Source organism: Anopheles moucheti, chromosome 3, assembly GCF_943734755.1.
Source record: "Anopheles moucheti chromosome 3, idAnoMoucSN_F20_07, whole genome shotgun sequence".
In the NCBI taxonomy this organism is placed as follows: Eukaryota; Metazoa; Arthropoda; class Insecta; order Diptera; family Culicidae; genus Anopheles; species Anopheles moucheti.
This window is the reverse complement of record NC_069141.1, coordinates 41,238,068-41,265,750: the sequence shown is the minus strand read 5'-3', so window position 1 is coordinate 41,265,750 and position 27,683 is coordinate 41,238,068. Positions and strand designations below refer to the sequence as shown.

At 43.2% G+C, this 27,683-nt stretch overlaps 5 protein-coding genes across 6 annotated transcripts in view; 1 reads left to right on the top strand and 4 right to left on the bottom strand.

Annotated features, from left to right (window-relative positions):
* Nucleotides 1-6,183: 6,183 nt before the first annotated feature.
* LOC128304737 (zinc finger and SCAN domain-containing protein 2-like) lies at nucleotides 6,184-10,278 on the top strand. The gene is made up of 4 exons (XM_053041954.1): nucleotides 6,184-7,440; nucleotides 9,476-9,752; nucleotides 9,823-9,923; nucleotides 10,009-10,278. The coding sequence occupies exons 1-4, from the start codon at nucleotides 6,184-6,186 to the stop codon at nucleotides 10,276-10,278; spliced, it is 1,905 nt and encodes a 634-aa protein (XP_052897914.1).
* Nucleotides 10,279-10,642: 364 nt separating this feature from the next.
* On the bottom strand, nucleotides 10,643-12,933 carry LOC128302378 (serine/threonine-protein kinase RIO3). The gene is made up of 2 exons (XM_053039188.1): nucleotides 11,368-12,933; nucleotides 10,643-11,296 (listed from the first exon to the last, which is right to left on the bottom strand). Exons 1-2 carry the CDS (start codon nucleotides 12,820-12,822, stop codon nucleotides 10,988-10,990), a joined length of 1,764 nt encoding a protein of 587 aa, XP_052895148.1. The 5' UTR covers nucleotides 12,823-12,933; the 3' UTR covers nucleotides 10,643-10,987.
* A 451-nt stretch (nucleotides 12,934-13,384) lies between these two features.
* On the bottom strand, nucleotides 13,385-15,518 carry LOC128303583 (inhibitor of growth protein 4). Of its 2 annotated transcripts, none has more exons than XM_053040577.1 (5): nucleotides 15,340-15,518; nucleotides 14,905-15,264; nucleotides 14,628-14,833; nucleotides 13,985-14,140; nucleotides 13,385-13,911 (listed from the first exon to the last, which is right to left on the bottom strand). In XM_053040577.1, the coding sequence occupies exons 1-5, from the start codon at nucleotides 15,374-15,376 to the stop codon at nucleotides 13,810-13,812; spliced, it is 861 nt and encodes a 286-aa protein (XP_052896537.1). In that variant the 5' UTR covers nucleotides 15,377-15,518; the 3' UTR covers nucleotides 13,385-13,809. The 2 variants fall into 2 exon arrangements, with proteins under 2 accessions (XP_052896537.1, XP_052896538.1); XM_053040578.1 differs by having other exon boundaries at nucleotides 14,667-14,833.
* A 382-nt stretch (nucleotides 15,519-15,900) lies between these two features.
* LOC128304169 (peptidyl-prolyl cis-trans isomerase, rhodopsin-specific isozyme) lies at nucleotides 15,901-16,960 on the bottom strand. Its single transcript, XM_053041323.1, has 4 exons — nucleotides 16,833-16,960; nucleotides 16,547-16,757; nucleotides 16,134-16,479; nucleotides 15,901-16,045 (listed from the first exon to the last, which is right to left on the bottom strand). Exons 1-4 carry the CDS (start codon nucleotides 16,887-16,889, stop codon nucleotides 15,901-15,903), a joined length of 759 nt encoding a protein of 252 aa, XP_052897283.1. The 5' UTR covers nucleotides 16,890-16,960.
* A 3,967-nt stretch (nucleotides 16,961-20,927) lies between these two features.
* LOC128303326 (protein split ends) overlaps nucleotides 20,928-27,683 on the bottom strand; it is a 77,394-nt gene continuing 70,638 nt past the window's right edge. Inside the window, exons 4-10 of the mRNA XM_053040252.1 lie at nucleotides 25,549-27,648; nucleotides 25,328-25,461; nucleotides 25,034-25,117; nucleotides 24,708-24,787; nucleotides 24,473-24,609; nucleotides 23,498-24,390; nucleotides 20,928-23,412 (exon numbers count right to left, since the gene is read on the bottom strand). Of these exons, the coding sequence (XP_052896212.1) occupies nucleotides 23,125-23,412; nucleotides 23,498-24,390; nucleotides 24,473-24,609; nucleotides 24,708-24,787; nucleotides 25,034-25,117; nucleotides 25,328-25,461; nucleotides 25,549-27,648 (3,716 nt within the window). The 3' untranslated portion in view covers nucleotides 20,928-23,124. The remainder of the gene's footprint in view (nucleotides 23,413-23,497; nucleotides 24,391-24,472; nucleotides 24,610-24,707; nucleotides 24,788-25,033; nucleotides 25,118-25,327; nucleotides 25,462-25,548; nucleotides 27,649-27,683) is intronic.

Genomic DNA, 27,683 nt, shown 5'->3' with positions numbered 1-27,683 from the left:
TATCGAACCGCCGGCACTTCAAAATTTCGATTCTGCTTTCGTACACCCGTAGGACTTAACACCCGGCAGCCATTGGCAAACGATTGGAGTGCCCACCGGGCTAGGATACGGGCTTTTCCGGCCACGCTGACGGAAAGGTGACAAAAATCGACTTGGGTGTCAGCAGATTTTGACATCCGATACCACCAACCACGAATTTTTCGATGACTCCCAGCTCCAATGCTAGCACACACACACACACGCTAATCGTGTCGTTTGCCTTCCTGTCATAATCGTAACGCGCCGCAAGATGCCCCGGAACGGAATGCCAATCGGAACGGGAGGCAGCGGGCCCGGAACACCGGAATCGGGCCCGGGAATTCAATAAAATAAACATATCCACAAATGTTCGGGGCAACGGTTCCACGGGTCTCCGGGACCCGCAGCTGGAGAACCCAACCCCAGCAGCCCTGCTGTGCTTACGGTAGTATCATATTCATAATTTAATGTGTTTGATCGTTACCGGCGATGTTTCGATGCGTGTCAAATGTGCTGCCGGCAGCCCACCTAGCTGGAGGGATGATCTCTGCTCCAAAATGATACGGACGACAGATCGACGCTTGCGGCTCTTGCGGCGAATTCTCAATGAAACAGCACGGTCTAATGCTAAACATTGCGTGCAATCAGACCCAACGCACACACACACACACACACGCACCCACCCCAAAAAGGTTCGATTAAGTGGGGATGGTAGCAGCCCGCTAATTGATTGGAACGGGTGTTCTAGAGAAGTGACGGTCTCATGCTGTTCCCATAAAATACGCATGATTATCGAGTGACATCTCCTGCGTTGCCCGGAGGGTGTATAGGCGTAGAGTTGGAAGTTGGAAAGAAAAAAATAAAATAAACAGTATACTTCTCCCAACCGACGCGAGCAGCTATTGATTCCACCGGATCTCAAAAGTCACGAGAGGAGTCGATCACACCCGGGGGTACCGTATGACAGTTGAGATCGCACATTTAAGCAGCCGTTTCGACACCAACGCGACACGCCGGGTGTACCGTGTATGGAAGATGGTTCTTCCACTGATCTACATTTGCATAATCCGACCCGATGGCCAAAGCACACCTTTTCCGTTGAGCTGGCTGAAAGCAAAACAGTGTTTCCTGCACGGCAGAGATCGAATAAGACGTCTGACCAAACACGCATCCTGCACTGAAAAACCGCACGTGTGGCATTAAAACATGCTAGCAATTCACACCGCTTACGACACACATTGTGTTCGCCCAGCGCTGTAAACAGCTGTAAATAGAAAAACAGCTAAACGGTTCGCCATTCAAACAATGAGATCCTGCTGGTTGAGTGTTTTGTCAAATATTGTCCAACGTTCGACCTGCGCCGTAAAATTTTGGCACATTTAGCAACACCGCTGACCATGGACCATGTGCTATTTCGGGAAGCTACTGAGCTTCTGCAACGCAACAATCAGAACAATTGTTGCAGCTCACATAACCGCAACGGCTTACCGGTTGGGTGGAACGCTGAACGCCAACGTGCGTCACCGAAAAACCACAAAAATCCCGTGCAGCATCATCTTTACCACCGTCTCTAATTTAGTCGTCATTTTGACAGCAGTTTTAGTAGCATCGCCCGCAGAAAGTGAAAGCCCCCGAGCGGCCCAACAGGCCCACCGATTGTTCGCCCAGCGACGGTTTGCTCGGGCTCACACTCGGATGCGCAGAGGCTGCGATGTATGGAATTCCGTGCCGAATGAATAGGTCAGGGCAATGCTGACAATACGGTCGGAAGAAAGGTGACAAAAATTATTTCATTAACATCCATCGGCTCATCCACGGAACCCACCACCATCCCAAGCCTGCAAAACTGGTCGATTTTCTGGGGGACTCTTAGCACAATGGGGTTTTGTTTTATAGCCACGATGATGCCGGGGAATGTGGGTTTCGTTTTCGCGCTCTATCGACTGTGAAATACGATACATTCTCTCCGACCAATATCCCAAATTGTGCTTCTAATTTTTTTTCTTGCCGTTGCAACATTCCTCCAGGAAAGCGTGTCCTTACAATGCACAGCCCTGTCCGGTGGCGACAATGACCATATATCGGTGGCGTTCGAAACCAAATCCAGTAGGTCTTTGAATCGTAATTTTACGCAAAAATTCCCCCCGAAAGCAAATTGATCCTTCCTTTTAAGCTCGCGCTCGTTGGTACATAAGTAACGTGACGCTACGAAAGGTGACTGCGCACCGTGGTTCGTTCGTTTGGCGGAACTTGGTGGTTCGGATTCCGCCCCCCCTTGCCGGGTTTTGTGATTAGAAATTCCAAACGTTTTGACATTCGATAACATGACACAAAACGCATATGTGGCGCGCGAAAATAAAAAAAAAAACGTCCCAAAATAAAGCTACCTTACCAAGCCAATAAATTGTGTTTAGCTACTAGATATACAAATTAGCTTCTTCACCCCCAAGCACGCTACACGTATACGCGACGCTTCCCATTAAACAATGGCCCCCGGGGTCTAAGCGTATCGGATAACCATTTTTCCACCATCCAAGATAGGACATTGTTAACGCGCTTGTGGAAGGTGTCAAAACATGGTCCACCGAGTCCGTGTTCCCATTAGGGGAGCGAGCAACAAATGTCCAACTTGATGTGACATCTTCTTAATAACCATTGAAAGATTAAAATATCCAATACAACTAACCCCAAAGTTCTGAAATCACAACGTTAGATAAACAGTTTTGCGTTCTTTTCCTCTCAACAACCAGAAATTAAAAATCATACAATGTTTGGAACATCTGCTTCATACAAAATGCTTGCGTGAGATGTTTCATTGGTCGCTCACCTGCACACAGTGGCGGTTCTCCCTTTCGAAGGCGGTGGCTTATCACTTATTTATTGCGATCGTTACATTTTATTTCCGTAAGCTCTTCCCGTAAGCTATCGTATAACCAGTTGCGTCAGTTATCATTTCATTAACCGAGCGCAGTATCGTTCGAAAGGATTCCCTGCGGTGCCGCAAATAAGCGCAAATCGCGTCACGCAAATGGATTTTTAAATAGGAATTTAATATGATCATAACTCAAAGATCGTTTAATTTTTCACATTCTAAGCCGATAGACAACGCAGTGCAGACTTGAGCTTTCAAAATTTTGATGCTTTTATACTTAAAGCTATTCTGTTCTATTCCCTGGTCGTTTATGTGTCTTTCTGATGATGGCACTTTCACACTTGTTTGCTGCTTGCTGTTGTAAATTCAACGTAATCTTTTATCAAAATGGGTGACATTAATTTTTACGACGTTAAAGTATGTCTGGTTGTGTGGTCGGTTAAGATATCTAGGTGTAAAAATAAAATAAAACCGATATACTCACTCCCCAATTCCAAATGCCATCCGAAGAAAGGCCACAACTTCCACCACAAGCACAAAAGAAGTAGTTTTGTTAAACTTCACAAACTGAAAAGATTGGTCATTTTTTTCCTATCTTTCTTTTCTGTGCCTGTTTCTTGTCTCGAAATTATAACGTCAAAATGAGATCATAGATCAATGGAAATATGCAAAGCGCGCGCGATGAACCGAAAGCACATGCCCGTTTGTTGTGTATACCTCCACCAACAGTGTCGTAAAGCCCACGTACCACAACGGTTCACCCGGATGGATAACGCTTCAATGTAAGGCACTAAAAATCCTCGATGAGGTTGGAGCAAAAAAAAAGCACACATACTCATGCACACACACAAACGTGCTACGATCAATCCCAACGAGTTCTCCCGATATCGTGGTCGCGAATGGGACAGGCGCACGCACCGCCAAACGAGCGGTCGATCAGGACGGTAAAGATCACCCGTCATTATCATCATCGTCACACCGGTGCCGATCATCCAATCATGTTTTGACGATTTCGAGTGTCGTGCTTTCCGTTCGAATAAATTCATATCGAAACGACTCTTTCTCGCCCGTCTCGCCCTTTCCTTCCCTATTCGCTCCGTATCCAATCGTCCATTCGGTCGATCGTTCGAGCCGGGAGAAAAGCCATCATCGCACAAGAATGTCATCGATTCGTTGACAAACGCGCACCAACGACCCACCGAATGGTCGGTTCAATCCTACGCAAACCATGTTCGTGCGCGTCAAGGGTAGAACGCATCCCCAGATATTGCTCTCACCTGTGTGCCTGTGGTCTTTCGCGGCTCGACGCGCTATCAGCTGCAGGCGATACAAACGCGATCACGGCACGGCAAAACACCGCGTCGGAGCACCGCGAAGCGAACCACCGAACCGAAACGAATCACCGCTGTATAGTGTCCAATCGTTGGGGATCGCCGCGCTGGAGGTCCCGCTCTCTGTCGGGTTCATTATTTTATTTATCCACACACAAAGTCGTGCTCTCTTTCTGCGTACGCATCGCTGTGTTCAGAGGCGAGGTGAGAAAATGACAAACGCAAAGGCACCTAGGATCCTAGAGTAATCCTCCTAAAGAGCTGCAATACTACACATATTAGTAATATTACAGCAACCAGCTAGTGCTGAAACATGTAAATTAGGCACATTTTAGCCCATGTTATAGTACATTTTGAAATATAAAATAATAAATATCATAACTTACACTTATTTTATTTAGCGTATTTAATTATTTTTTAAATAACACTGATTAATTTTTTTATGGTACACAATTCACGATTTATGGTAAGTCTATGATTCTATATTCTGCGTTTTTCCTACCTCTTCATAATATTAATTACGGGAGGGCCCTTAAAAGTTTATCTTCCAGCAGTTTGTGAAGATGTAATCTTCTTTTAAGGATTAAACCACTTCCGTTTACCATTCCTTATCTGGCCTTGTGGACGATCTAAAGCGAAGAGTTGCTTAATTTGGAGTAATTCTCAGGATATCACTAACTCACCTATGTAAGAGGTGACTAATAATTACTACAGTCTGCTTATCATATTATAAAATTCTTTGTTTTCATTTTTATCTTTCTTCTTTAGCGGCACATTAATCTCAAGAAGGTTAAACCTGCTATTTATGGCTTTCTTTGACTCTATTCACCCGTCGTAGGAGTAGTCCGGATGGGATTTTGTGCCGTTTCTGTCGTGTGGAACAGGAACTATCTTTATCTTTATATTATTTAATTTTAATTTATACTCTGCTTTATTTTACTACATTTCATTAGTGACGAGAATGCTATTTCTAAGAAATATGTTTCAGCATCTCATAGATGTGCAAGACTCGTACCATCCTTGTCATTTGATCCAGCAAAATCGAAAAATTTAAAGGGATATCAAATAGTAGGTTACAGCTTAAAAGCAGTAGAATGGCAGGACATAAACAGATATTAATCATACCTACATATCATGTTCTCCCTAAGTATTTAAGTCTCACACACAACTTCTGTCCCTCATAACACAATCCGAACCGATTGCGATACTTTTCCCCTGCACGATTAAGTTACCGGCTGTAGGATACCGAGTTTCATTCATAGCGTTAGCGCCAATCTTTTCACGCGCAGCATCTTCTCTCGTGACACTTTTCTTCGTTCACTATCATCTGCGGCATCACCGCGTCCAGCAGAGGCAGAACCGCGCTATCCGAACCGGAGACAGAGACAGCCATGAATGGGAGAGAAACCGATGTCCGATAATGCCGAAAGATGGAACAGACTCCATCACACGCTCGGACGTTGGACAGACAGAGCACACAGCATCGTGACCCGTGCGTATGTGTGTTTGTCGTGGAGATGCAAAGAAAAACCCACCGCAGCCTAACAGATGATTCGGATGGGCTTAATCAAACAGTTTATCTAGGTAAACTGACGTTAATGGTTGGACACGCGCGTATCGCTCCGTGCTTGTGTCCGTGTTTGGGTCGCTACCGGGATTGCGCCAAGCTTAAGTCACCGTGTGCGATCGTTCGTTCTCGCCGATAGAGTACGGAAAGGATGTTTGACGCAACGCAACAGTTTAGCTAGAAGACTTCCGAAATCGGGTTCGTCGCTTGTTTCGCGCGTATGAGTCTTTTGTTTTACAACACGTTTTGTCGCTGAATCATATCGCTCGTGTGTTTGTGTGTCCGTAGTTGAGCTGATAAATGATAGCAAACCAAGTTCGAGTGCTTTAAACTTAACAGTGCGTTTGCGTGCGTGTGTGCGTGTGTGTTTTTTTTGTGTTTTTCATCCTCCCAGTATGGGATTTAGTGACAATTGTAGCAAAATGAGTGACCTGAACCTATTGCCCAAAAAGCACACCAACTTCAGCATCGAGCGTATCCTGCTCAAACAAACTGCCACCTCCGCTGCCGACGGTGGCGGTTCACCGACGGCCATGTCTCACTCTCCCCAGCCCCATCTCGAGCTGATCGAGCAGAAGGTGGACCTGACGGTTAAGACATGCCTGAAAATAGTTCAATCGGCCACCGACCGAACGGCCGCCGCCGGGGCTACTTCCGCCTGTACGGTGACCTCGAAGAGTGTCATCCCTGCTGTGGCCACTCCAGGCGCCGGAACTTCGCTGGTGACCCCCGCTACCCAAGCACTACTGCTAGCCGGCCCGCATCGACCACTGAACCGCGTTCTAGACAACCCTTGGTGTTCACGGGGACCACTGATGTTCGATCCCAAGCTCATCAGTGCCGGGCCCGCAGCCAACTTCGGTGCGGGCAGTATCAAACCGGCATCATCCCGCGGTGCCGTCGGCGATCCCGGTAGTCCCGGGCTGTTGCCCACCACACCACCATCCCCCTCAGCGTCCTCACCGTCGTCGCTCATCAAAGCGGAAGTCGAGAGAAAAGTGGTGCTAAGCGCGTATGCTAATAATAGTGTAATTGAACGAAACAGATTATCTATCAATTATCCTTATCCGGTTGGACTGTTCAATGCATACGCGTCGGCAGCGGCTGTCGCTGCAGCAGCCGCTACCGTATCATCGGTTCACCACTACCAGCATCATAATCAACAGCGAGTGACCCCGTCAGCGCCGATCGCCCCGCCCGATGCCCTCCTTTCCGCCGGTGCCGCCACGGCATCGATCGTCTCGCAGCATAATCAGCATCATCCCCGTTCTGCAGGTTTGTCCGCTGCCGCCCTGTTGGCCGGTACAGGTACGGCTCCACTCGCAGCGAGTGCCGCACTGTTTAGCAGTTTCTATCAGCTGCACAAAAGCGATGAAAACCAGAACAGCATCTTCGATCAGGTTAGTGCAGAGGACGAAGGTGCATCGGACGGTGGCACTACGGTTACCTCCGGGGACGGTGGAAAGGATTCGAAAACGGATCTGCTACATGCGCACCATCTGCATCACCATCATCACCATCTTCATCATCATCATGAGCCAGGCACGGCGGGAACTGCTGCCGGCGGTACACTCTGCACGCTCATGTTTCCCGAGTGTTCGTATCAGTGTGCGATTTGTGACAAAATTTTCGGCAACCAGGACACGCTGATGGTAAGTGTTGTACTTCGCATTAGGATAATTTCGCTGCAATTGATGTGTGATGTGCGGAATCAGTTTTATCACTACTTATCAATTTATTTATTATTAAATTATGACGGCTTTTCGCTGTATTGTCGTCCTTTTTGGTCGGAACTGAATGCAAAGAGTTTTCAAGACATTTCCTCCCTGTAATATTGCAATTTACCTCATTTGTTCTAATATTAAAACATTTTAGTCGATATTGTGGATAAACAGCAAAAGTTTTGAAATGAGGTAGTATTTTCTTGTTTTAAAACTAGCATAAGCATTATTTGATTAAAATAAACAACAGGTAATAAGTTTATTCTGATACTCTTAACAATGAAGTGAATGTTTGAATATTTTATTTTTATTCGTTTGCAAATACCGTCAACAATCTAATCTCTTAATTGATTTCCAAGTAAATTTGATTCCTTCGCTAGTTTTGGTGCTACTCTTTAAAAAGACTTTAAGTTAAAGTTAGTAATTGTTATAAAAGTAGGATCAAATCTCACTCTTAGGTAACACAAACTCGCTTTAATTACCAATCATTCAAATAACGATTAAAAACGAACAAATTGTATGGTTTTCTTGAAATATTCAAACAAAGTTATGAATTTATTTTTGGCAGATCTCACAAGTCACTCATGTTTTGTCCGATACTGTATAATGTCATAACCCACAAACAGTATACAATATGTCACAAAATATTTAACAATTATTCTTTAAAGAAAATCAACTTAAGCCTGATCCTGAGGGCCTAAACACAGGTTAACATCATAGATCAGTGACAGAGTTAACCAAGGAATGGGATGGGTGTTTTCAATAACCACGAGAATTATTAGCAATTTGCAAACATTTTTCCATTATTACTACATTATTATTATTGCTGAATTGTATTGTATTAATTAAAAAGTATGCCTGGTGTATTAGGATAGTGCAAGATGACTAAATATTCATCTTCATCTTCTAATCTAGTACCAAAACTTAAATCAATTATGAGCTCATCTAATAGCTAACAATCCGACTTATGAGATGTATTGCCCATAGTTGAAAATTCAGTCCTGCATTTGGTTCATTCGAGATATTAATTCTAAACAGACGTTGTTGAGTAGCGTTCGTCCAATAATACTAATTGACCGATCCTGAGGCAATATAAAAAGTAACTTTGTTTGATAAGTATTGAGATAACAAACTTTAAATTTAAGCAATAAAAATATTAACGGAAGTTGCTAAAACGACGACAGAAGTAACGTGGAGAACTTCAACATACAGAAAGTAGACGTAAATAAAGAAATTTTGAAAATGTACATACACGTTTGGAAAAGATTCAAACTTCAAGACGTTAAAATTAGGATGAAAAATACTGAAGCATCTCTAACGCAAAATATGAGACAACTAAACAAATAACATATTTGATGAGGTCCCTGTTTTAAAGTCTTAAAGATGAAATTTTTATGAAAAGATTGTGATTATAGGTGGTGGTGGATTGTGTTAGGTGGATTAATAAAATGATTTTTAAAACTACTTTAATTAACAAATTGCTAATCAATAAATAAGTTATAATAGTTGACTTACTTCTTCTTACTAATAGTTCTTACTTCTTATACGCTTCCTAATTTGCATGACTCCTCACTAAAAATTCACATAAATGAGTCTTCTCTAAATATTTAGTTAGCACAACACTAGTTATAACTGATGATTACATTACACGATGATTATATGCAATTTACATTGGTAAGGATACATTTTCTTCTTCAAACCGTATTACGGGAGTACATGAGCGAAGCTTGCCATAATATTTGATAAGAGAATTATGTGTGATCAGAAAATATGTACATATTTACAACATTAATTTTAAATTATTTATAAAAATAGATTATTCAGCCCTTTTTTACAACTCTTCAAGCATAGAACAATTCTTATTTGTAAGAAACAAAACAAATAATTTACTAGATACCCCAGAATAATTTTAGTACTTTAAAACCATTTCACACATAACGTGTTATTTATTTGTTTCACTTCATAGACACACGAAAAGAGCCACAAAACACCCCGCTTCGAGTGTGAAGAGTGCGGCAAAGGATTTTCCCAGCTGCGCAACTACAAATATCACGTGTCAGTACACCGCGGGACGAAGGAATTTGCCGCCAAGTGTCCCGAGTGTGGGAAGATGTTCAACGATAAGGGCTACCTGAGCAGCCATCTAAAGATCCATCGAAACAAGAAGGAGTACTCATGCCCCCACTGTCCGAAATCGTTCAACCAACGGGTGGCATTTAATATGCATGTTCGCATACACACAGGTATGAGCGTGTAGAACAGCTTTATAAAAACCTTACAATTCATATTTGTCCTTACTGTTCTTCTATTTAGGTGTTAAACCACATAAATGTAACGAATGTGGTAAGCGTTTTTCTCGAAAAATGCTTCTCAAACAACATCTGCGTACTCATTCGGGAGAAAAGCCTTACCAGGTAAGTACTACATATATGGAAAAGAAAAGCACGTATTTGGAAGCTTCTTCCACTTTTCACATCTCGCTTCCTTCCATTCCACCAGTGTTCCGTGTGTGGCAAAAGCTTTGCCGATCGAAGCAATATGACGCTGCATCATCGATTGCATTCCGGCATCAAACCGTTCGCGTGTCCCATCTGCCCAAAAGCGTTCACCAAAAAGCATCATCTCAAGACCCATCTCAACTATCACACCGGCTACAAACCGTACAAGTGTCCCCATCCGAACTGTGGGCAAAGCTTCACCCAGTCAAGCAACATGCGAACACATGCCAAGAAATGCCAGTTTAAACCACCGGATTCCGAATTCGTTTGATCGAATGGCTAGAGGGAGAAAGAGAGAGAGAGAGAGAGAGAGAGAGAGAGAGAGAGAGAGAGAGAGAGAGAGAGGGGGGGGAAGGGGGGTGAGGGGAGGCAGATAAACGTCCTTGCTGGTGGGTTGGCAAATCAGAAGTGATATTCTAGTTAAGTGCAATTACTTTAGTTGTGAAGATGTAGCAAATGATGCATAATTTATTTACCCGCAATAAATATAATATTGTTGAAAATTGTTTGCAGTGCCGCAGGTTTATGGAAAATGTAAGCTTCAACTTGCAGGCGAAACACATCCAAGATGACACTGTTCACTGTGTACATAAATGTATTTATTTCACACGCATACAAAGCTCAATGTAACACCGAAACTGTTTGGTTGAATGGTTAAAGTTTTACTTCATATAATGAAAATTTGAAGGAGCACACGCATTTGCAGGGAAATAAATTCAGTTGAAACAATAATCAATTTTAGTTTTGATTGGAAATGAACATCTTTTACAAAGGCTAACAGAAATGATAGCTTAAAACAATTTAAAAGGTTCTCAAATCTGTTTAGTTGCGAAAAGGACTATTAAATATGAAGGAAACCAGTTCTTTGGACACATGACTTTGAAAAGCTGGTACGTCAGATCCTTCGAGCACATGCTTCATATGTACTGCTGCTGTACATAAATGTTTTGCTTTTGGATGCTAATTTTACTAGTAAGCTGTTAAGCAACGGCAGCGACTTCCTCCTTCATCGCTACTTCTTCATCCGAAGAGCAAACCACACCAGTGTTTGGTTTGGAAAGCTTTCCTTTATCCGCCGCCACAGACCAGGCAAATTCGAACGGGTATCGCATCGGTTTAAACTTTTCCGGCGTGTCGTCATCAACCATGGAGGCAATGTGGGCCGGTTCTCCCTTCATGTGTATCCGCTCCAAAATGGCTGCATTGTGCGAGAGCGGATCCAATCCGGTTATATCGAAGAAAAGATCTTCCTTGCTTTTCACATCGTTAACGCCACGTTTGGTGAAGAACTAAAATAAATTAGAAAAAAATAAGTATCTCTAGGTCAACGACACTGATCACACAGGAATCTACTACTTACGGTACTAATGTTATCGCAATCCCTCATTAAAAATTCCAGCGCACCGGGATGGCCTGGTTCGACGGATTGTGCAACATCGATAATCCAGCAGTGACCGTCGTGCATGAGTATATTATACTCAGACAAATCCGCATGCACCAGGTGAGCCTCCTTGTACAGCTTGTGCATGATCTCCACGACCTCCTGGTACGCATCGTTCAGCTGCAGATCCGTAAGAATGGCCTCCTTTAGCTTCGGTGCCGGTATCATATTCTCCCCGATAAACTCCATCACCAGCACATTCTTCCTCAGCGCTACAATTTTCGGACAAAGGATCCCTACCCGTTGAATGCGGTTCAAGTTTCGCAGTTCCTTCTCTGCCCACATGTTAATAACAGTGCGTGCGTTTTGCTTCGAAAATCGACCAGCAAATCGGAAATCATCCTTTATGTAGCGATCGCGCTGCTTAAACTCATTCAGCGTCGTACTGAACACCTTGATGGCTACCTCCTTCGGTGGGATCGGTTCATCCTCCATGAGGTTCGGATTGTAAGGATCCGTCTCGCCGTGTAGTATGACGGCTTCCTTTCCGGTCGATATCACACCATCGATCGATTCTAGCAGCTGATTGTTGATCCACTTGTACAGTATCAAGCGCGTCGGTTCATCCAACCCCATCTCGGCGGTGGCAATGTTTTCCTTCCTGTCCTGCGCCTTGTGCTTCATTTTCGTCGCTTTCTTTGAATGGGACTTGAGCTGGTTAAATACTTTGTTGGACAGTTTCATGTCGAAACCGGCTGCATCGCCGGTGGAAAACTCCGGTGGGAAAGACATTACTTTGCACGCGTTGCTGCGACCGTTAATGTCCAGATTATGTTTCGTTAGCATTTCTCCTTGCTCGTTCAAGCGATAGCCTACACGAGGCAGCAGCTTCTGTTCCTTCTCGTTCGTCTCAAACCTGTCCCAGTCTGCTTTTTGATCCACGGCTATATCCACCGGTTCCTCGTACAAAAGTTCCTCCGGAATCACGCGATAGTTCTTGTACGATACCTTCACCTTCGAGTCCTTGTTCCGGTGATTTTCCTCGCGCTTAATTTGTTCATCGTACTCGGCATCGAACTGTGCCTGCAACATTTGCGCTATGATTGCATCGGAATCGATCTCTTTCTGGTCCGCTTGTTCGATTGCCCACAACACCTCGTCGGGAATGTCGGCCAACCGTTTCCCTGGATCGATAGCACGGGAACAACCGGCCACCGGTTCTTCGCCGGTATTCATCGCCGGAACCGGCACACTCTTAAATGACGACGGTCCTGGTTCCGGTTCCGATATCGATGAAGACGATTGCGGCTGTTCCGGTGCCACTTGTGACGAAGTACTTTGCTTCGCTTGTAGCTCTCGGGCGAATTCTTCTGACATGATCTCTTGTAGATCCACTGTAGCGACGGGTTGAATTTTAGCCCACGGGGAAGACATTTTGTGTTGGGACGCTAAATGCTGACTTGCGATACTTAACAACGAAATAGTTACGTAGACTTATGAAAACGGTATTAATCGAATAGACTACAGCTGGGTGTAAAAATATGACGAAATAGCCTGGTCTGTCGAAATGTGGTGACTGTAGAAAAAATGTAAAACACCTCTGACAAGTTGTAAACAAAGCAATTATTATGACATTTATCTGGCAGCACTGTTTTCCTTTCTCAAGGCAGAATTACACTGCTCAAAAATGGAATGGAAACAATTATATAAATACGAATACTATTTGTAATCTTCCATAAACGAACGCGATACAATTAAAAGTAAAAATAAAAAAATATAATAAGAAAGGAATAAACGGTCAAAATGTAATCAAACTGAAACTGATAACATTAGATTCAAATTTTATTATTGACCTTTAGCAGAGTGGCATTATTGAAGGATAATATTGAAAATGATAGACAAACTACTAATTTACTTATCTTGTAGGCACTCATGGTCCTTTGGTAGAACACAGCACAACCGGTTCAGGTTGACGGTACACCATCGTTTTGCCCTACCTTCCTGATGGTCGAAAACACGCAATTGTTTTACTTTCAATTTGAGCCGTCCAAGCTTGTGTAATTACCACGTGTTGCTAACTATAAACGCGTTTTAATCGCATAATATAGTATATAAGGACATTTATTGTAATTAATATTTCGTTTTTCATATAAAAATCACTTCTACGCTTCCGTATCGTTTACTCAACAATTTTCGTCCGTGTAAAATATTTTTACCGCAATCGATTTTGCCCATATACTTTCCTAACACTAGGGACAAACATTTGCGTTAAATTAATGTGTATGTACAGTTAAGTGAAAGCTAATATGAAAAATGGAAAAATGAGGGTGTTAATCATAATAGCGAACTGCACAAAAGTAATACAGTATGGCGGAGTAGTTCGAAACCTGCTTCCGCCCTATGCCGCCGTGCATGGTGATTTTATTTCTTCTTCCGATCCTGTGAGCATTTCGGACAAAACCATTTGCCTTTCGGTTTTGTCGTCAATCCAACACACGCAAAATGGAACCATTCGATAGGGCACTGTAATGAAAGGGAGGAGGTCGTTAGTTTTGGCATTCGGAAAAGGTCCGCCATTCATTGCACGCATACTTACGTCCGGATTATCGCAACCGATCATTTCTCCGTATGATACCTGGTGGCACAGACAGTAGGTGGGTTCATTCGGATCGACTGGCATATCGAGTACGTCGCTTGGATGTGGATTCCCATGACCACCGTCCTGGGTAGCGTCATCATTTTCGGCTCCCTTCTGTAAAGGAAAGCAGAACAGAAATGCGTATAATTTTCCATACTAATTCTTCCAATAGTTGAACCTAAAATAAACTACAATATCGAACGAACCACATGCATGCGAGATGAGATGAATTTTGACAAACCGGTTGAGCGGAGTGGTTCCGCTTTTAGTGTTTTTTGTTCCAAAATACAAAATAAAGATCCGTAAGTTATGCCTCCGGTTTGCACAAACAACTACACCAACAATGCTACCGTAAAGAGCACTATCTCTAAACTAAGGAAATTTAAACCATTATGTACACGCCGAAAAGTTTAAAATAATCGAAAAAACAATCAAGCAACTCATACAGTTTAAAGCTCATACTGTACAAAGTAAATAGCGTAAGTATTCAACAACAAAAATACGTAAAACCAGCAAAGCAGAAAAGTAAAACTGATCACACACAACGTGAGAACGTGTGATGATGCTTTGCATGGGATGCGGGATGAAAGAATGATTTTACCTTATTTTGCCCTTTGCGACCTTCTTTTTCTTGATTTACCTTCTGCTTCTTCGTATTCTTGCCCTTTCCGTTCGAGTTGGCGGCACCACTGTTTGCTCCACTGTTGGTCACTCCACCATTGCCCGCTGGCTTTGTTTCATCTTCGGAGGAATGTGTTCGCTTCTTTTTCACCGTACTCTTACTGTCTTTAACCTTTTTGCGTCCCTCTGTGAAAAGCAAATGAAAGGTTGAATTTAAGGCTGATGATCAGTTCCTCACCCTAACATCCCCGACTTACTTTTAGTAACATTTTCCTCCGATTTTTCACGCGCATTCACTGTTTTGTCGTGAATTTCACCCTCAAATCGAGCCAAATCGGAATCCAGCCGGCGTATGTGCTTGTCCACCAGTTCGTATGTCTGTATTGCCAACTGAACCTTGTCGTCACCGTACTCCTTTGCCTTGTTAAACAGTTCCTGGATGGCCTGTAGTTTTTCCTTCTTTACGTCATCGGAAATGTTTTCCTTGGAGTTTACGAGCGATTTCAAGTACTCGTCCGCTTTCTCATCGATAGATTTCATCAACATTTGAGCACGCGAGTCCAGATCACGCATCAGGGTAAAGTTTCGTTTCAATTCGTTCGGAAGATGCTCTAAACCTGCAATAGGACAATTGTAAACGTAGTTGCAATCACCATTGTTTCGCACCGATGCCCAACGCGAAGCAAACTTACCATCTAAATAATGCTCTAAATACAATGCGGACGTCATGGTTTTAAAGCTACGCTTAATCACACCTCTTTACTGCAAGTTGTTAAACTGCACCACGATAAAAATAACAATAAAAGATATATTTTAAATTCACTACAATACAATTGTGGTATGTGTATGTTTTTTCCAAGCGCCGAAGGTGTTTTTTCTCCTCTCTCTATCACCATTCCCAGCTAACATTTTAGTTTGACATTTGCTTTCGTGACAGCACGCAACATCTAAATTTCGAGCCGTTTCAATTATACGTTCGAACAGTTTGGTTTGTGCAGTTTGGGACAGTTGTAATTATTTTTTAATTTAAATCATGCTAAGAACTTAGCATAAAACAGCTTTCTTTTTAACCAAACTTAGTTTATAGAGCCTTACACAATTTCTTCTGTGAAATTACTTGCGGCAAGAGTTATCCTTTAAAAGCTCGATTTATCACGAACTACTTTCCCTCCCCCGTCTCTCAAAAGCGACATTACTAAACACGCTTCATATAACAAAAATTCATTTATTTTTAATAAATTAAGAATGATTTTTTAATCATTTTTAGCCAGTTCTGCGTTGCGCAATGATTCACGGTTCGTGTAACCGTCCAATTTGCGAATGATGTACTGAAAGAACGCCAGGATGGAAAAAGACATCCCAAGTGGAAGATACGCAGCTTTGATCCAGGCCCACAAACTATGGTAAATGAAAAAAAAAACACACATACAGCACGCAACAACAAAACGATTATAGACATGATCGAATTGTAAAAGATCAAACTTACTCGTAAGGATCATCTGAAACGGTAAACGTTCCAAGGATCGGAAGATCACCGCAATCGTCAATGATGACCGGTTTCACCGGATAGTCGTCCGTGTCCGTTCGCACTTGTTCCACTTTATGCACCACACCCTGACCGTCGAGCACCTTACCGAAGATGGTGTGCTTCCCGTCCAGCCAAGGTGCCGGCATGGTGGTAATATAGAATTGGCAACCGTTCGTATTCGGCCCGCGGTTTGCCATCGCGATGAAACCCGAGCACGTGTGGTTGATTTTCAAATTTTCATCGTCGAAATATTTACCATACATACTGATCGCTCCATGACCATCGCCCGAAACAACATCACCACCTGAAAGCGAAGTAAGAATTTTAATTGTATGAAGCAAATAATTCATTCGAATCGCTCTTTCACTAACCTTGTATCATAAACTTCTGGATGACCCGATGGAACCGACTGCCTTTGTAGCTGAACCCATCCACAGCCTTCGTACAGAGCTGTCGAAAGTTTGCAACCGTTTTTGGGGCTTCCTCGCCGAACATGCCAATCGTAATGCGTCCTATTTTTTCACCATCAATCGATACGTCCAAGTAAATGTGTGATGTGACCGTAAATGTAGCTGCTTCAGTCTAAAGGAAATCCAAAATTAGTGACCATTTTCAGATCTTGCGACGCTTTGCGAGAACAACGTGCATTCGACTTACACATCCCAGCAACGATGCACCTGCTGCTAGCAACATTAATCCAACCCAACACCGCATTTGGAGGCTTTGCGAGTCCTTATCCTGCGCACACTACGCTACGTAGCACACGTCGTAACACTCAAACGTCTGGTACATCAATACTGTGTCGTTCAAACAAACGCTTATCCATCCCGAACGACGGATACCTTACAAGTTGTTTTCGGTATTGATTTTTTCGGGCGTGTTGCACTTTAAAAAAGCAAGAAAAACACACCGCCAACCATAAAGCGTGGAAAAAAAGCTGGGCCTCGAACACCAACTGCTGGAAAACGCAATACAGGGTTCGAGTTACATCAGGTTTGCGTGCTGCTATCAACACGCTATAGAAGTTATATCAGCAGCACGTGGGATTTGTCCCCTTGTTCTTTCTCGTTCGCCCGATATCCAGCGGCGGATCAACCAACCGGCGGTTTGGTAGGCGGAGTAGGCGGTCGCCTAGGGCCTCGCCGTGTTGGGGGCCCCACACAATTTGTGCCGTTTGTGTGATTTTTGGACATTTAGCAGCCGAGTTAATTTATAGCACAAAATGTAATTAAAAAGGAAACAATTTGATCGAAAATATCCTTGGATTTTATACATCCTTGGTTATATAAAACATTTGTTTCTATTTGACTAGCTATATCGGCCCGGTTACACGGCTACGCAAGAGAAGTATGCAGTGTACTCAAACTCCTTCTTCTTTATCGGCACGACATCCTCAGGATATTGAAGCCCACCATTTCTGGCTTTTTTAGACGATTATATGAGATACCAAACGAGCCAAACAACATCACGCTGAACATGTCAATATAGTCCCGAAAAACCCTGCAACAATAGCCAACGTTTTAGAAACTCTTTTATCACGCGCAATGATAACACGTGAGAGCGGATCAGCAATATGGAGGAGGGGAGCAATACTGGAGGGGAATTGATGTCAGCTCCTGTTTTGGATGCTCTCTTGGTATCGGAAATCTGAAAACAACCGGTTTTGTATGGAATTTCGAATCAGCCGACGGTACGCAGCTGATTATCTCAGTTGTGCATACACACGCAACACAAAACCACACAAGGCGATCATACCGAAGAGCAAACAGTTCCCCTCGCCTGAGTAAAATGTGGATACAGATCACACACGCTACACATAGCCACACACGGCGATCGTATCGCTGGAATGGTGAGAGCGAGATCGGCTGCCGATGCTAAATGCGAGCACCGCGTGATAAGACTCTCGCATGATAAGACAGGTATGCGAATGAGGGAGGGGATTATTCACCTTGAAGAGAGCGATGGTGTGCGATGCAGGGCTCGCGTCGTATGTATTGACAAGTCCAGCTCGGTGTTGCTTTGTTCGGGAAAGGCTATATGCGTTGACAAGTTCGGTAGAGCTATCGAATGACCGTTAAATGTTGTTGCTGGCAACGATAACTTGCCAATGACTATATTATATTATATTATATTATATGAGATATATGAGACAATTATATGAGATAACAAAACGAGCCAAACAACATCACGCTGAACATGTCAATATAGTCCCCAAAAACCCTGTAATAATAGCCAACGTGTGAGAAACTCTTCTATCACCGGCAATGTTAACACGCGTGAGCGGTTCAGCTATATGCACGCTGCAGGGACATACATGTTACCTCCTGTTTTGGATGCTCTCTTGGTGTCGAAAATCTGAAAACGGATGGTTTTGCATGAAATTTCGTACCGGCCGACGGCAAGTTTTTACGCATTTTTTTCATCGATCGGTGGAGATTTAAACGCATGCGCAAGACACGAAAATAATGTGCGTGGAACGATCGACATGGTGCGGATAGAGTTCTTAATACAGAATGTTCAAAAATAACCACGTTTATCAAATAATACACCCCCATTATACTTACGTATTGTTTTATCAATAAAAATACTTTCGGATGGTGCTTGTTGCGGAACGAAAATCGCGAATTTAAGAGTCGAAAGACAATAATTAATTTGCATTGCTGTTAGTATGTTCAGTTGCGTTTCATTTGTTTGTTTGATCGTTTTTTTATTACACTCTTGCCTTTACAACAAAATATGTATGGTTTGTATGGAATTTCGTATCAGCCGGCGGAAAGTTTAAGCGAGATGAAGGATCCGCCCGCAATGATGGTCCAAGGAGGCAATCCGTACGAAAGATGTTTTGTAGATCGATCGACCGACGCGCGACAGGAACCGACTCTCGCACCGGGACTATCATAGGAAAATTGGACAAATGTGGTTGCAGATCATTTCAAGGGCCTCAATGCCCTCCCCCCCTCCTTCATCGTTTTTTAAATTAGAGGCCCCAACTATAATTCCGCCCTGGGCCTCCAAGGGGATGGATCCTCTACTGCCGATATCAAATAGATTGGAGACCTCGTTTCGATCTTTTTACTGGATTACTGGACATTCTCTATCATTGTTCTAGAGTTTGATGAGATGATCAGCGCGTGCCTAATCGATATGATGTGCTCGTTACATCTTGTTTTAAATGCAGTCATCCGGTCAAAGAAAATTAGTGGTATTTTGCTGTATTATCTTTTTATTTTCTGCAATTTTACTGTAATCTATATAATTAATTCATATTCATTCCGAGTTTGCTTTGTATTTTTTGCCCCCCCTTAGCTTTCACCTTGTATTGCAGAGATTTTCCCACCTTCACGTGCACTTCTGAAAAATGGATTCTGATTTTCCTTTCTTCTCTCTCTGTCTCTCTCTCTATCTCTCTTCCTCTCTCTCTTTCTTCTGCTTATACAAGAAATTGTTATGTACAAAATATACAGAAAAAGGTACGTTCTTCATTTGAATTCTTGACAATCACAATTAGTTAAGTCATAATAACAGTTATTATCCCTTTATTTGCTTCATCCAATAGCAAAGATTACTGATTTTACTGGCCTCTTTTTTGTATGTTCTTCCTATTTCGCTTTAATTCATTTCACACTTTCTTTTTTATGTTGTGCCATTTTTATCTTGCTTTGCATGGTTTATATTTTCAGCTCAGCACAGTTTTACATGTTTGTGGTATGTTATGCTCTTTATTTCCTCGCTAGTTGTTATCAGTTTAAAGGGTTCTACGGTTCTTAATTTTACTCACATCCTTTTATCTTTGTGTTTGAGTGTCCTTACCTTTGTTGTGTAGAATTATTCATTTCACTCTCTAGTTTTAACTACATTGTTCTATTATTGCTGATTTCAATACGACCACGCCACGCCGTATGCAGAAGGAATCAAATTGAGTTGTTTGTTTTCAATGTCCACCATCGGCCACGTCCTGTGCGAAAAATGGGTTACTCCACTAAACACACACTCATGTAATACACATCAACACATGTTAATGCAATAATTTCACTATCTAAAACCCACCTATTTCCCACCCAAAAACGCCTACGTTGCAACATTAGAGTGGGTGGTATGGTGACAGGAAAAAAGTCCATCCGGATTCATTTACAATGGGTCACATGGGTGCATATTTTAAAATTTAATTTAAAAAAACTCGCGTTCACAGCAACGGCAAGAATATATTCTAACCGTTTGTATGCTAGTTTCGCACAAATTTGGTGATCGTTACTTGATTATTGCGCGCATAGTGCGCTAGAAAACTATGTACCATTCACATAATATGGAAGGTTTGGTTCGCTATTTCCTTCTACCATTCCATGACATTCGTGCAACATACCAAATGTATTTTTGTATAATTTATCGGCGGATGATCGTACGTTATTCTACGGTGTATTTTAGTGTGGTTTGTTTAACTTTTTACATACTTCATTTATGCTTTCTTTATTTAAGCTTATTGTTCGCTTGTTACCGTTACAGTTCGATGCTGGTTAGGTGCTCAAAATCGGAGCTCATGCCGTGATGTTATTGTTTGTCCGATATACAACCGAATAAAATGTTTGTGAAAACAATACCCCTCTCTCGCCCCTGCGATCGCCCATCTGATGGCTCCCTGAACATAGGCTTTCTTTCAGTTTTTCTTGAACCCCCGGCCATACACACTTCTCGCCTCCCGGCAATATATCCCAACATCTCAACCTGCACGCGTCTCGCGTCTCACAATCACAGTGCTCTCATTTGATTTCAGTTTTATTTTTGTGGGTTCGGATTTTATTTATCTCATCTTCGTTTAGAGTTTATATGTACAGCGAGTTTTTTTATCATACGAAAGTACTTACACGTATCGCAAAACAAAAAAGAAAAATAATTATAACGAGAGTAAAAAACAGGATACAGTGATCTTGCGTGACAGAGTAAAACAATCACTACCACAACAGCGAGAAACATGTTATGGTGTAGTTTTTTTTCTGAATCGTGTTCGACACTATCCACTGCTTTCTATAAGCTTATGTTTGCTAAGTATTACATAGTGTCTGAATATTTACGCTACGATCAAATCGGTTCCCTCCTGTCCTTTGTGCCCCCCGTTGTTGTTGCTGGAATTTTATGTGTTTTGTTTGTTTGTTTTTCTCTTTACCTTTGCAATTACACATCAATTGCAGCTTATGCAACGGGACAAGGATGCGAAGTTTCGGTCGTAATACCTCCTCCACTACTATTACCTAACCATATATCTTTTGCAGTATTCTTGTATGTATGCGTGTTTGTGTATATTGTGTATCTGTATAAGAGTGAGTGTATGTGTGTATGTGTGTTTTTTTTTGTTGTTAACTGCAACGGACCGTACTTGCGATAATAACATTACTGTTGTGTTCAGTTTATACATTTTTATCTCCCACAACACGTGAGAACGATCGCACGAAAGATGCAGCCGGGGAAAAACAATAACTCGTCTCGTCTGACTCACACCAAACGCATCCCTAAGCCTTCTATAACTGTGTGCCATTTTTTTTTATACAACCGCCTCTCTATCCCAACTGCATCTTTCCCACAATCTTAAAACACACGCCATAATGATATCCGTACCTTAGACACTAGATATTATCAATGCTTTTTGTTTTACCTTGCCCTACTACTTTATACATTGCGATTTAAAGTTTATTTGTTTCCTCCTTAAATACTACTACTTTTTCTGTTTTCCGACATCGTCAACCACCCCAAACGGTTTTTTGTATGTATGAGCGTAGTTTCCTTTATCTTAGTTTAGATACAACATCATCGTTATCGTCATCATCATCATACTTCGCATTGCTTTTAATGCTTTTACCCATATCAAAGATGGGGCTTCTGTCCTCTTCTGCTTGTCGTCAAATTTTAGTCGTCAATCAAAAGTGTAGTGATCCTTTTATTACTAGTAAATGTGGTTTAATAATGATGATCATGGGGTGCATACGCATCCCACTGTACGGGAGGATCTGGTGGGCTCCTCATCATCGTTACATGATAGCATGGGATTTTCTTTGCCATCAGTTCCTATTCGTGAGCTTTACCAACAATTTCAACGCACCAGCATTAGTAGCAGCAATAGTGAACAAAAACAAACATTCGTTTTTGTCCGTTCCATTTCAACTAACACCTCCGGTCTTTCTTTTTTTGTATATTTTATATTTTTTAAAACCACGATTTACAAGAAACAGCCAGTAATTCTCCACGCGCATTCAATGCGCTTGTTTGAATTCAGAAAAAAAACTCGTTGTTAATGTTCTATTTCGAGTCCTAATGTTGATTTTATGTAGCGCAATTGAAGGCATAATTTCACAAAAAAAACATCCTGTTAATGCATAACTAACAGGAGCATCATATGCATGCAGTTGCATCCAAATGGAATAATAGAAAGAAATGTGTACGTTTCACGACTCAATGGCCCAAACCTATTCCCATACAGCATTTTCCACTTTGCATCATGGTTGGTACTTGGGATACTGCATTGTAGTTGAAGGACAGTTTTCGCAAATTATGGCGTTTTAGGCCGTGGTGGGAGTTGGTGGTTATTATCGGAAATAATACTCAAGAGATATTATGGATAAATCACATTTTGCGCGGAGGATTATCCTTTGGATTGTTATTAACTTTTTCTACGCTTTTCGATTAATAGCTACGACATTTTTCCCTTGAACACAGCTTACACACACCTTCGTAAAATGCCTAATAAAACCAGTTTAAATCTTCTCTTCGTAACGGCGTCACCTACTGTTTTGTAAATATGTTATTTCGTTATGTTCTCACAAACCTGCTGTTATGTTTGACTTTTACGAGAATACAGGACATTTCCGTGTTATGTTTAGCATGTTTTGCGCTCGATAGAAAATATAGTACGCAATTAGTTTCTTTGTTCTTCTTCTTGACTGACGCGATCAGGCTCTTCTTCTTACACCGTTGCAATCACGATTAACAGGTACTGAATGTTTGCTACACGATGCATCAGATCCGGGGCAATGCGGGCCAGATTTTCATTGGCAAACTCACACGACGGGAATATATGTACGACGTACGCCGCCTGTGCGCTTCCCGGTGCCGCTATGTTGACGATACCAGCTGCCTGCTTCTGCTGCAGGTAGGTGATAAAGCCAGTCTGCAGATTGTTCTGCTGCTGCAACACATCCATGCGATCGCGACCGCACGGTAACGCTAACAGCATACAGTGTTCGTTGACCATCTGCAAATGTGGTATCACAAGATAAGATTGATTAATAAATGTTCATTCGTTCCTTCCTTACAAACATCAACATTAATAAACATACCTGCATCTTTCTAGCGACTCCATCGATCTGCGCCGGTTCCAAACGCATTCTCTGAGCAATGCGCAACGGAGGTGTCGATCCATCGCTGTTACTCGGTAATGAGCTACCTGCCACGTTCGGATTGCCATACACAAAGTGCATCTGTACAGCTGCGTGATCATTTTTGAGTGCCAACAGTCCTTGCCACATCACCGGATAACGCTGAAGCAACGCATCCAGCGAGTCTTTCTGTACTGGTGGCGGCGTTGGGACGACGGTGACCGCTGGTACACTACCGCTTCCAACCATAGGCGCACCACCACCTCCACTGATCATTGGTGGAGTTGCCACTTGAATGCCTCGACCTCCAATAGCAACGGTTTGTTGTGTCGCCAAGGTTGGCAGCATACCTCCAGTATGAGCTGGCAAAGGCGCGGATGCGGCTACAGACGACGAACCATGCCCAAGCGCAACGGGATGCAACTGTTCGGACAACTCGTGTTCAACCTCATTGCGATAATAGTAACCACTGCCAGGCTGAACCTGAGAAGGTCCACGGTCTCCAACCAAACGCTGACCGGAGGCTGTCTGCGCAAGAGCAGCAGCTGCGGCGACGACTTGTTGCTGTTGCTGCTGATCTCTTTCCCGTTGCATATGCAACATGGTCGCGGGAGAAGCCGATGGTGGCGGTGTTGGACTTGGTGTCACAGCATAGGGAACTCCAGGATAAGCCGAAGTGGACAGATTGTGCGGGCGATGCGCAGGGGGTGGTTCGGTGCTCATGGCTCTCGATCCTCCACCAGCTGCATTCGGGCCACCAATAGTTGGTTCGTAATAACGCGCGTTCAATGAATCCGGATAGGGATGCGGAATTCGCGCACTTCCCATATACACCTGTGCTCCTTGTGGTGAATCTAGAATAACAAAAATCCAAAAATATAGTCAAATTATCGTTTTTATGCACAACTTTTTCATTTCAGCATAACGCTAACTTACCGGTTACACGATCTCCAGGGCTTTGCAGACTAAGCGGAACGGCGGTTGTACGTGGTCCGCTGGCTGGACGGCGCAATTCTAACGGTGGACTGGCAGCAATCGTTTCTTCCACTTCCATTTCTCTCATGGGAGACCTGCTAAGTAACGCAAAAGAAAGATTGTTAGTATCATCCTCCTGGTTGCTGCATGATGCTGCTTTTTTATCTCCTTTTAGCGAAGCTGTCACAATACCTACCTTGGTATAGGGATATTGTTACGGTACAAGTACTTTACATAGTCTCTCGGCATGCCACCACGGAATCCACCATCAGGACCCTGTTGATTAACATTCCAGTGAAATACACCAAACCGGCATCAATCAGAATGCGAATCGAATGAAATGGAAGAAATTGAAAGCAAAAATGAAAGAATGTTATTTATGTAATGTATTTCATAAAATTAAGTAACATAAAACTTATGCTTAACTATATGAACCTGATATATCAGGAACTAATTAAAACAAACTAATAATACATGAATGAAAATGTTAATTTCGTTAATTTCAGAACGATTATATCGTACATGAACCGGTGTTATTGGTGATGTTTGCTGATGTGCCGGAGGAGGACTCTGTCCTCGATTGATGAATCCACTCAAATCACCACGCTGTGATATGAATGCCATGCACACGAAGGAAACCAGATGTATTGGAATGGCATATAACACAATATGCAGCAGCGTCCACAAATACAGAAGATAGAGTACTCATTATTGATCAAACGATCATACACTAGATAATAAAATGTCTAGATGATCAGACGACCAAATGCCTGAACTTTGGACTAATGCTAGTGGGATTCTGACTTTAGAACTTACCAAATTAGCAGCTTCGTATACCGTGCCTTGCGGAGTGAGTATGTGCCGCTGAATAGTTCCTTGCGGCAATTGCGGATGTCCCGACTGTCCCTGTGGACTTATAGTAGGCAATGCCACGCGTGTACTACTCGCACCTGCAATATGAGAACAGCATTGAATGAGTATGGTGTTGATCATTATACTGTGCAAGCACACAAGTATTTGCAAAAAGAGATACATACCCGCAACAATCGGTTGCTGACTCTGAAGGTGAGATTGCTTCAATGGAGGGCTAGCAACGGCACCAGTCATTATTTGTGGAGACTGATGTAGGAGCGGTGACAGCCCCTTGGTAGGTGGTTGTTGCTGCGATTGTTGCTGTTGTGCTGGTGGCGACGGAGTCGATACATGATGGTTTGTCAGCTTCGCTAATCCAATTGGTTGCAGTGTACTCGTCAGCTGCTGTTGACCGATTCCTGATGTTAATGGACCCGCCGAAGCGTTGACCGTTTGCTGAAGCTGCTGAGCTGGTACACTCGCTGTAGATTGAATCTGTACAACCTTTCCTCCTCCAGTGGATACCTGATGGATAATTGGTGTTTTTCCTGCGATCGTGTGCAAACCAATTGGTGTTCCTTCGCCCGGTTTGTGCTGTTGTTGTTGATTGGTTTGCTGAACGAGCTTATGTTGGACGGTTGCAATTGCCCCTTTGTGTACGATCGTCGGCTGGCCTGGTTGCTGTACCGTTTGATAGTGCACAGGTATCCCTTGCGCTCCACCCGTAGCAATCTGTATCGTTTGACCTGTGGTCGGATGCTTGCTAAGTATGTGTTGTTGTACTTGAGTTACAATAGGGCCAGTACCACCCGCCGTTGGTCCTTGCTGTCCAGGACCGCTCGGTACGGGTTGTTGAATCATCTTGCTACCACTCTGTAGGACAGTTGTGTAGCCAACAGGTATTTGCTGCTGGTGCAACGTTGCGGTGGATTCGGTGCCCGTACCCGGCTTTCCACGGTGTATGATTATTTGCTGCGTTGCCGTTCCGGGTGCTCCCGCCGTTTGCACGACATGGGACAATGGTTTGTGTTGTTGCTGATGTTGTGGTGGTTGGCTCTGTAGTTGCTTTGCATTGGCTATTATTTGCTGCTGTTGCTGCTGCTGTTGCAAGCGTGGAGACATTTGCACCGCGGTTGCCGGATGCATGTTGGATGGAATATTGATCAACAGATTGCCAGTGCCTGTGTGCTGGTGCAGTTGAATATTATTACTAATTCCGCCAGTACTTTGCTGCTGCAGGGTAGTGCCTGTTGATGGTTTTCCGCTAATAATGGTTTGCTTAGCCATTGGATGTGACTGTGGTTGACCCGCCACTGCATTATGTATTATGATCTGTTGTGGCTGACCTATTGCGGTGGTAGTAACGGGTTGTGCTGTCAGTTTCAACGGAGTCGATGTCGTTGTGGGATGAATCGTCTTCCCTGCCTGGACAAAAGCAGTAGTCTGTTGTTGTTGACTTGTCAACACACCAGGTGGCGGCGGCTGTTGCCCTGGTTTGATAACAACTTGCTGTTGATGTTGCTGCTGTTGCAGCGCTTGTTGGGAATTAAGAACGTGTGACTTCAATGTATGTGGTTTGGAAGCTGTTTGCTGTTGATGCGACGGATGTGAGGACACTGAAGTGGTCGCCTTATTGGTTGTAAACAACATTCCTGCCGTGGAGGTCGGTGATGAAACGGAACTAGGTGTCGGAACAATGCGGTTCGAAGCGGTCGGTGATCCGCTATTACTAAGCTGAACCGGCGGCGAAGGAGACCCAACATTCGATACGGTTCCAACCGACTTCAGCTGTTCTGCGGCTGCGACCGCACTTTGCACTGCAGCTGCCGCAATCACCTTTTTCAACGGTTGGGGAGCATTTGGCATTGGTACGTATTGGCCTTCCTTGCTGTGACGCACAACTGCCATTTCTCCCGTTACCGGATCGATCAAAGTGAGTGAATTCGGTTGCGAAACGTTTCCAATCTCGGTAGGAGCCTTCGCTTCGTCTGTCGATTTCGATTTTTCCGACTTGGATTTGTCCGCCACAGATGCTGTCTCGTTTGGACGAGATGCTTGCATGCTTGGTGTCACCGGTGTTGTTGCTGACAATGTACCAGCGACCTGTTTATCGTCCGAAGTCTTTGATTCGACCTGCGCTTTCAAGCCAATTGTATTTCCGGTTACAGATGATGAAACTGGCGGCTTTTCATCACTGCTATCAGTTGAAGTTTCGGAAATTTTACGGTCTTTGCCCTTACGAGTACTGCGTGGGGATTTGCGCATATCTCCTGCCCCAGTAGTGGCTGCAATAGAAAAAAATAAAAACAAAGTTTAACAT

Coding starts and splice junctions, on each gene's coding strand:
- LOC128302378 (XM_053039188.1), bottom strand. CDS start 12,822: ATGTCTTCCCCGTGGGCTAAAATTCAACCCGTCGCTACAGTGGATCTA. Junction 11,297..11,367: donor ATTGCGATAACATTAGTACC/GTAAGTAGTAGA, acceptor AATTTATTTTAG/TTCTTCACCAAACGTGGCGT.
- LOC128304169 (XM_053041323.1), bottom strand. CDS start 16,889: ATGCGGTGTTGGGTTGGATTAATGTTGCTAGCAGCAGGTGCATCGTTG. Junction 16,480..16,546: donor CCAGAAGTTTATGATACAAG/GTTAGTGAAAGA, acceptor CTTCGCTTTCAG/GTGGTGATGTTGTTTCGGGC. Junction 16,046..16,133: donor GTTTCAGATGATCCTTACGA/GTAAGTTTGATC, acceptor CATTTACCATAG/TTTGTGGGCCTGGATCAAAG.
- LOC128303583 (XM_053040577.1), bottom strand. CDS start 15,376: ATGACGTCCGCATTGTATTTAGAGCATTATTTAGATG. Junction 15,265..15,339: donor TTTAGAGCATTATTTAGATG/GTAAGTTTGCTT, acceptor GTCCTATTGCAG/GTTTAGAGCATCTTCCGAAC. Junction 14,834..14,904: donor GGAGGAAAATGTTACTAAAA/GTAAGTCGGGGA, acceptor TGCTTTTCACAG/AGGGACGCAAAAAGGTTAAA.
- LOC128304737 (XM_053041954.1), top strand. CDS start 6,184: ATGGGATTTAGTGACAATTGTAGCAAAATGAGTGACCTGAACCTATTG. Junction 7,441..9,475: donor GCAACCAGGACACGCTGATG/GTAAGTGTTGTA, acceptor TTCACTTCATAG/ACACACGAAAAGAGCCACAA. Junction 9,924..10,008: donor CGGGAGAAAAGCCTTACCAG/GTAAGTACTACA, acceptor CCATTCCACCAG/TGTTCCGTGTGTGGCAAAAG.